This window comes from Cygnus olor, chromosome 17 (assembly GCF_009769625.2).
Source record: "Cygnus olor isolate bCygOlo1 chromosome 17, bCygOlo1.pri.v2, whole genome shotgun sequence".
Taxonomy (NCBI): Eukaryota; Metazoa; Chordata; class Aves; order Anseriformes; family Anatidae; genus Cygnus; species Cygnus olor.
The window spans coordinates 8,986,823-8,994,590 of NC_049185.1; the positions used below are offsets into that span (position 1 = coordinate 8,986,823).

General features: G+C 45.6%; 1 protein-coding gene across 22 annotated transcripts in view; it reads right to left on the reverse strand.

Annotated features, from left to right (window-relative positions):
* Window positions 1-7,219, reverse strand: part of EP400 (E1A binding protein p400) — a 48,199-nt gene extending 40,980 nt beyond the window's left edge. For 17 of the 22 annotated variants that reach the window (XM_040576786.1, XM_040576795.1, XM_040576784.1 and 14 more), the window contains exons 1-3: window positions 7,105-7,202; window positions 4,384-5,760; window positions 2,139-2,249 (exon numbers count right to left, since the gene is read on the reverse strand). In XM_040576786.1, coding sequence (XP_040432720.1) covers window positions 2,139-2,249; window positions 4,384-5,706 — 1,434 coding nt within the window. In that variant the 5' untranslated portion in view covers window positions 5,707-5,760; window positions 7,105-7,202. Of the gene's footprint in view, window positions 1-2,138; window positions 2,250-4,383; window positions 5,761-6,497; window positions 6,911-7,104 lie in introns of those variants that run through there. The other 5 variants (XM_040576788.1, XM_040576783.1, XM_040576794.1 and 2 more) reach the window with 3 other exon arrangements.
* Window positions 7,220-7,768: the final 549 nt, after the last annotated feature.

A 7,768-nucleotide genomic window follows, 5' to 3' on the forward strand; every position in this document is an offset into this window, starting at 1 on the left:
TTAATAAACACGGACATTGCCACCTAAAATGGCTGGGTTTAAAACATTCCTTTTTGAGCTCCATGTATCTCATACCCTCAGACTCTATCAAGAGCTACGAATTACTAACATTTAATCTCTTTGCTGCTGTGAGGGTATTTGTGACCACTCTAGTGATACAGCTATACTCTTCAATGTCAGTTTTGGTTTTAAGAATATCTGACTCATATTCAGTCACAGGTCACTGTCATATCACATTCAACATGGATCAAGTTTTCAAATGTTTGTTTTACCATAAGGCAGACATGCAGCATATTTCCAGTTCAACAGTCAATGTCTGGCAGCGCATCACAGACTTAAGCATTTAGAAAACTATTCAATCAATAGATCACAAAAAAAGTATTTTGTACAAGGGTCCTGAATTAATTAACAAATTCTGCTCATGTGCAGTTTGGATCAAATGCTTTCTGGGACATCAGTTTGAGAAGGTACGTTCTCCAAGCTGCTTCAAATGTTTCTTATGTCACCTGCACTCATGCTCTGGATGATCACATTCTCACATTTTCAGGCTGCTGCATGTCTACTTCAGGACTTCTGATTGACATTTTCTGAAGTGTATGCCTCCCAGCCGTCTGCATCATCAACACGTAATTTAGGCCAGACACTTCAAAGAGCAAAGATGGTATGCCTTCATAAACTGCAGTCACATACCGCTTATGTTAGACTAAAACTGTCCTAAGTTTAATTAAAATAATGTGGTTCTCCAGAGGTCATGATTATGCAGCACACCCACAATAATCATTCTGAGTGCTGCATTTACGCACTCAAATTTGAATGATGCTGATCAGGACACGTTATTTCTCTATAAACAGTTAGGAAGAAAAAGATGGATGGGAGGAGATGATGCTTCCAGGTAACAGTTTGGGCTGACATTACAGAGAGTTTTGTACAATTACAGAGAATTTTGTACACTTCTAGCATGTACCTGCCAGTTTCCCCGAAACACTTCTGAGATGCTATAAAACTTTCAGAAGTACTTATTCATTGGTGTCGCCAGAACATAATGACAAACCTAATCACTGTAATAAATAACCTGACACAATATTACTCATTTTAAACAGCTTAGATGAAGCCTGTCTACCTGCTAAACATGTCAGCACTGGCTGTAACAAACCAATGAGTTTGCTGTGCAACTCATTTGTGAAACACTGCCGGTAACCTCCCATTTGTCAGACGCAGGGATACGGCCCGTTCGACAGTTCATTTAACTCTCCCTTTTCCAAAACCTAGATGAAGGCAGTGCAGACCTCACAGCTTGCATGGTACAGCGGAGCAAACTCCACGACATCTGCTCTCTAAGTGTGCACAATTGATCTGACAGCTGAGCACGGTAGTTGCAGGGAAGCAGGCTGTGCTCCTCCGGGTGCGCGAGCACCGCTGTCTGGGTAACGCAGAGCCGAGGGTAGCTGCAGAAGCACGTGCCAGCCTGAATTTAAAAGTTGCAACACCATCGATCCACGGTTTTTTTTGCTATTACATTTATTCCTTCACTTTGCTCAGTGTTCTTTCATGCAAATACAATGTAAAAGACCACCTATATAATGAAGATGAGCACTTCGGTTTCTTCTTCCCAATATTTACCGTAAAGCTAATGGAAAGGGGTTAGTTTTTGAACAAATTGCGTCAGAGGGTTTTATCATTATTTTACACATTTCATGGAAGGTCAAACCAAAGCCTTCTGTAGCCACACTCAAAACCTTTAATACACAAAGAAGGAAAAAAAAAAAAAAAAAACAAGAACAGAAATTTAGAAGAAATCCACAGTTACTATGCCACAGACAAAAGAACCCATATTATCTCTATGCAGAATGCACAAATGAACCAAATGCATTAGGGAAACAAAAGACAAACAAACCAAAGTGCAAACATTCAAGCTGAAAGTTAATGAAACAAGCCAGCAACCTGGAGACAAAGATTTAACTTCCTCAAAGCTTCATTAATATCGATGCATTTGAAGACTGTAAAGGTTTTCGTTTTGTTTTGTTTAGATGGTAAGGGATGGGCTCTAGGGAAAATTCTAATTCATCTAAGAAATATCAAATCTGAATGAAGAAAAAAAATCTGGGATGAAACTACATTTTAGAACCATTGAAAAGTACCTGAAATGGTTGCTGCTGGGATGAAAAAGCAGCAGAAACATTTGGAGGAAGCTGGGTTGCTATAGCGACAGGAGTACCAGTCTGCCCATCCTTTCCTGTCACAACCTTTACCTGAGAGAAATATTTTGGGAAAAAAAAAGAAGGGAGAATCATTTTCTTTTTAAAACTTTTTCTTCTTTTTCTTTTTTTTTTTTTTTTTTTTTTTGACTTGTTCAACAACAACCTTTTGTACTGATGGCACCTCGCTGAAGAGGGGATTATTACCAGGCGACCATCAGCGCGGCTTGGCTGCACCGCCGGCCGTTTGAGAGTTCTGTCTGACTTGCAGTAGCAGAGCAGAGCACGGCCCTCGCTTCTTACAGCGGCTTCTCACCACTTTTCTTAAATCCAGTTTACAGAGAAGCGTGCTTTGAATTTAATGATTGCTGCTCCTAACGGACAACAAACCAGCATGACAGACAGTTTGAACTTAAGAGAGCTCCGACATTCATTTAAGCAATGAGCACAGCCACCATTCGCTCTCCCCCTGAATTCCCAAAGGGATCAACCTTTCCAGGCAGGGGATGGAGTGCGTTGCTTTAGCAGAAAGTGATAAAGAAGGGGGAAGGGGAAATAAAAGAGAAGAAGACAAAAAAATACAAAGAAAGAACATACTCAAAAGATGTCTTAAACTTTCAAAAGGATTCACAGTCTGAAAACACGCGGACTTTTGCTGTTGCAGCTTGCAAAATTCGCCAGCAGTTAGACTGACAAGAGGCTTTCACAAACAACAGATGATCCATCACAAGAAGGCAGCGAAGTACAGCAACCTCCGAACCCGAAAGACTGAGGGTGATGTAAATTGTAGCAGTGCCACTGATTTCAATGAACTTGTACAATTTACACCCACTAAAGGTCCCTCAAAATTGGCATACGGTAGTTAAAGATACTTGGTATTTCAGCTGACAAACACGCAACCCCACAAGAACACCTAAACAATTTGACAAAATACAAACCAAGTGAAAAATTATTGAATACCATTGTCAATAAATAACAACAGTAGGCTAGCTTTTACTTTACTAGATCTAGAAATGATTCCTTCCAAATTATCAGTAACTAGTACACACAAATATTTTTCCTAGCCAAGAAATCTAACCACAAAACAATTAACAAATTAAACTTTCGCTGTTATACTGCTAAAATTTCCCACGAATTCCAGCTAAAGATTTCATCACTAGCAATTCATACCTAAAAGCATCGTCAATTTTCTCTGAAGACACTGATTTCTAATAGATATTTCAGAGTAACAAGTTTATTTACATAATCAGTTTTGTTTTGTCTTTTTACAAACTGGCAACTACATACCCATATGTGTTTTTACAAACTTTAAAAGGTCTTTACGCAGTGCCATCACTTGTATCAATGCTGTCACAACCACTTGCCATGTAACTGACAGGTACTGCTCCAGCACCCGAAGGCTGCTGCTGCAGGTCAACATCTACACGAATGGGTACAAACACCCAGGAAAAGCCGCACAGCATCTCTTTGAGGCAAACTTAATTCAAATCATTTGCCATTAATAAACGGTGAATCGAAATTATTTTAAACCTCTGTGTAAATAACAAAGTTAGCTTGTTAACATCCAGGCTGTAAGTACAATTTTTTTGGTATCTTTCAGACTGCAATACGTGCACAAAGCTCCAAGACAGCCTCTGTAAACTAATTTGTTACTACAGACCCATACGCATTACGATTCACGTGCTCTGACTAATTAGATTACTTCAGGGTTTTCTGCTGGCCACAGCAACACTGAACTTCAGTAACATCTATACTTAGAAGTCACGAGAGTCAAATAAAGGTTAACCTCTTAGGAGGCTTTGCTTACTCTTTTTAGGTTTGCGTAAGTCTAGTAAGTGAAATTTAATCTACGACGTGTGTTCATTCTGATAGCTTAAACCAGCTTCTATAGCAATGCTGTCTTTACTTGTGCGTTGCCTTACGTATTAACTGGGACAGCAAAAGTTCCCTTCACTTCTCTGCTCTTCGCTTTTAAATACGTGCATCTGATGGCCTGCTCGATCCAACCTGTCAAATCACACCACCTAGCAGCACGGTGCTCTCTCAGACCAACCACTTATATACAAAATTGCTGTACTTCATCAAGCAAAAAGGATTTTTTCAGGTACTGTCACGTTATCTAATACATCACAATTCAGGTGCCACATCTACTCTTTTATTGCAAAACGTTAAAAAACAGATTTCTTACCTCATCGTTGATGACCTCAGATTGTTCTTCCTCTTCTTCCTCCTCCAGATCCAAGTCATTTTGCCTCAGGTACGCTTGCAGGGGAACACAGTGCTTCTTCTTAAAGGCTAAAAAGTCCATCATATTCCCTTGAAGATGTTGCAGAAAAAACAGTTCAATCAAACATTCCTTAAAAGTTTCCTTAAGAATTTCCATTTGCTTGTGGTGATGGTCCAAGCACTGCTTTCTCATTTGAGCAGTCTCTTGGTTGGCAGGAGGTATCTCCTCCAGTTTTTTGGGTTGTTTTTTCACGGCCGCATTAACTGCAGGAGCAAGAGGAAGACTTGACAGCCCCTGCGGTACCGTGGCGCGGGAAGGACTTGTGGGAGGAGGTGGCGACGTCATTCCAAATGCACTCGGTCCTCCAACTCCTGCTATTAAACCCCCAGAAGTCCTGTCATACCCAATGGGTCTGCTCAGCTGCTGTCCTTGAAGCACTTGCTGCTGCTGTTGCATAAGCTGCCCTTGGATAATATTGCTGATTTGGGGTGGCAAGCTCGTTGTCGTAATGTGGCCCGGGCTAGTCAAAGACTGGATATTCGCTCCGCTCGCTACAGGACTTTGAGGACCAAGGTGATGAATGGTGCCGCCAGACTGCGAGTGAGGTTGGGAAAGCCTGCGCTCCCTTACCGTCGCGGGCGTCCCAGAAGATGGAAGTTGTACTTGAGCCGCAGCTCCTTGAGCAATCTGTGCAATTCCCGGCCCTTCTTGATACACAAAGTGTCCGCCATTTGAAGGGCTCAAGCTGATTTGTCTCACGAGCACGCTAGCATCCACAAAGCCTCTGGTAGGGCTCTGGCTGCACATACCCAAGCCGGGGCCCGGCGTGCCAGCCCGGACGTTTGGTAGCGTCTGCACGGGCACAGGGCTGGGCTGCGTGGGGCTCTGAGACTGAACCTGCTGCGGCAGCGGGGACGTAACTTGAATATACGATGGGGATCCATGCTCAAACCGCCTCTGCTGCGGGCTGAACTGAAAACTCGGCGACGTTGGGTTTGGAATTGGCAGTGGGGTAAGCGTTATCTGCTGGTTTCCTGAAGCCACTGGTCCGACGTTTTGCAGCGTGATGTTCACATTCTGACCAGCTACCGGACTCCTACTCATTATAAACTGCTGAATTTGGTAACTGGGGGATTGGGGTGCAGATGGACTTGCAGAAGGCGCAAAAGAAGCTGCAGGGGACTGGGGTAAGTTTGCCTGTTGCTCTTCTCCCTCACTGCCCGTGAAGGACCTGGACCTCTGGAGCTGGCGCTGGGCATTCTGAGGACCATTGCCATGGTGCATTCTCACTGTCAGATGTTGGTGGTTCAAAGGTGGTTGTTTTTTTTACAGGATATGCTAAAGGAATACACGAAAACAGAAATTCAAGTAAGTTTCCGTTACAAAACTATATTTACCTATTTAGTAACTATTTAGAAGGATACCTTATAGTAAGAACTCAGTTATCCTGCCTTTGCAGTTACTTAGATATTTTACGTTAACAGTCAATTTATTTGAAATCCTCATTACCACAAACTCACTTAAATATCTCATACGTCATTCTAGCTAACAAAGTGCTATTGGATAGTTTAGAAGTGATACGTTCCTCTTAAAACTGAGGAACAACTAAGTTTAAAAAGTCTTCCCCTTTCTTCAAAACTTCAGAATAAACTGTCTCCAACATCAAAAATACCTGCTCTTTTATGTCCATTATTCCTAATGTTTCAACGCTTTTAACATAGTATTATGTCCTCCAGACCAGAATAGTTCCTCATAACATAAAGTACATTCAATCAATGATAACTAAAAATATGACAAAAGAGGGTATAGACCATTTGACTTTATTGTTCTAGCCCCTGGACAAGAAACGCGTCATGAAAAGTCTCCCTAACAAATTAATTGAAAGTTTGAAAAAGTGTCATGCCTAATATTTAATGCTGCCTTCTCTTTCCTTCTGAACACCAACCGCTTAAAGAGATGAAAATCAATGCTAACGTGCATTTGATTTTAAATGCCATTTATCGAGCCAAGCTTTCCAGAAATCCAAACACATTCTGGTTTTGAATTTCAGAAAAAAAGATTCCAGTGACGCGCACCGACAGGCAGAATCGGCGCTGGGAGTCGTGCGGGGATAGCACCAGGAGAAAGAAGAAAAGTGGTTGTCGTTTCTTCGGCTTGTTTTGTTTTCCCCAAAGCTCTCTCATTCCGCCTTTGGCGTTTCAGACCAAACCCAGCCACGGCGCGCTGCCGTTCGTCCTGAACTTGCAGCCGGGCTCCGAGCGGCAACAGGCAGCGAGGCAGCAGCCGCTCCTGCCCTGCGCCGGGACAGCCGGGGGGCTGCGGGGGTCCCAAACCCGCCCCTCCCGTCACGGCTCCGGCAGCCCGTTATTTAATTACCCCGGCACGAAACAATTAAGATCCAAACGATACCGCCTATCGCCGGCTCGTTGCCCTAATTACCCGCGCCCCGCTCGCAGGCACCGCAACGCCCCGTGACGGGCCGTGAGGGGCCGCGGGGCCGCCTTTTGTGCGCCGCGCGGCGGGGGGGGGGGGGGGGGCTCCCCTCACGGCCCCGCGCCGCTCTCCCGCTGCCCCCCAGGCCCGGCCCGCTCCAACACCGGGACGGGGCCCGGGGGGACGGGGCAGGGGAAGGGGCGGAGGGGAGCGGGGCCCGGCCGCCCCCCCAGCCCCGGCCGCACTTACCGGGCCCCTGGCAGGAAGCGGGGGGGGCCGGAGCGGCGGCCGCTACCAGCGCCGGCAGGAGCCAAACCGCGCCGCTCCGCGCATGCGCCGCCGCCCCGCAGCGCACGGAGACTGCGCCGCCCGCCCGCGCATGCGCCGCGAGAGCTGGCGCTGGGGTTGGGGTTGCGGCGGGGCTGGGCCGGGGCTGAGCGAGGCCTGGGGGGGCTCTGAAGTGATAGCCCGGTGCTGGGACGCTGGGGCTGGTGGGGTAACGGGTGGTGGTGGCTGCTGGTTGTGGAGGTTTCGTGTCAAAATCACCAATAAAAACTTGCCTCTCACCTGGCTGACTAGAGCCCGCTCACACAACTGACTAGACCCTGCTCACCTTGATCATGGCTGTAAAACCCTACGAGGATGTGAAAAGAAACACAAGGGAGGAAGAAAAAATTACCTGGGGGTTGAGTCTGGTTACAATAAAATACTGCCACCTGCACCATTATAGAATCATTAGGGTTGGAAAAGACCTTCAGGATCATCTGGTCCAACCACCCCCCTACCACCCACGTCCCCCGCTAAGCCATGTCCCCAAGCACCAGATCCAGCCTCTCCTTAAACAGCCCCAGGGACAGTGACACCACCACCTCCCTGGGCAACTCGTTCCACTGCCTGAGAAGGAAGGAAACAC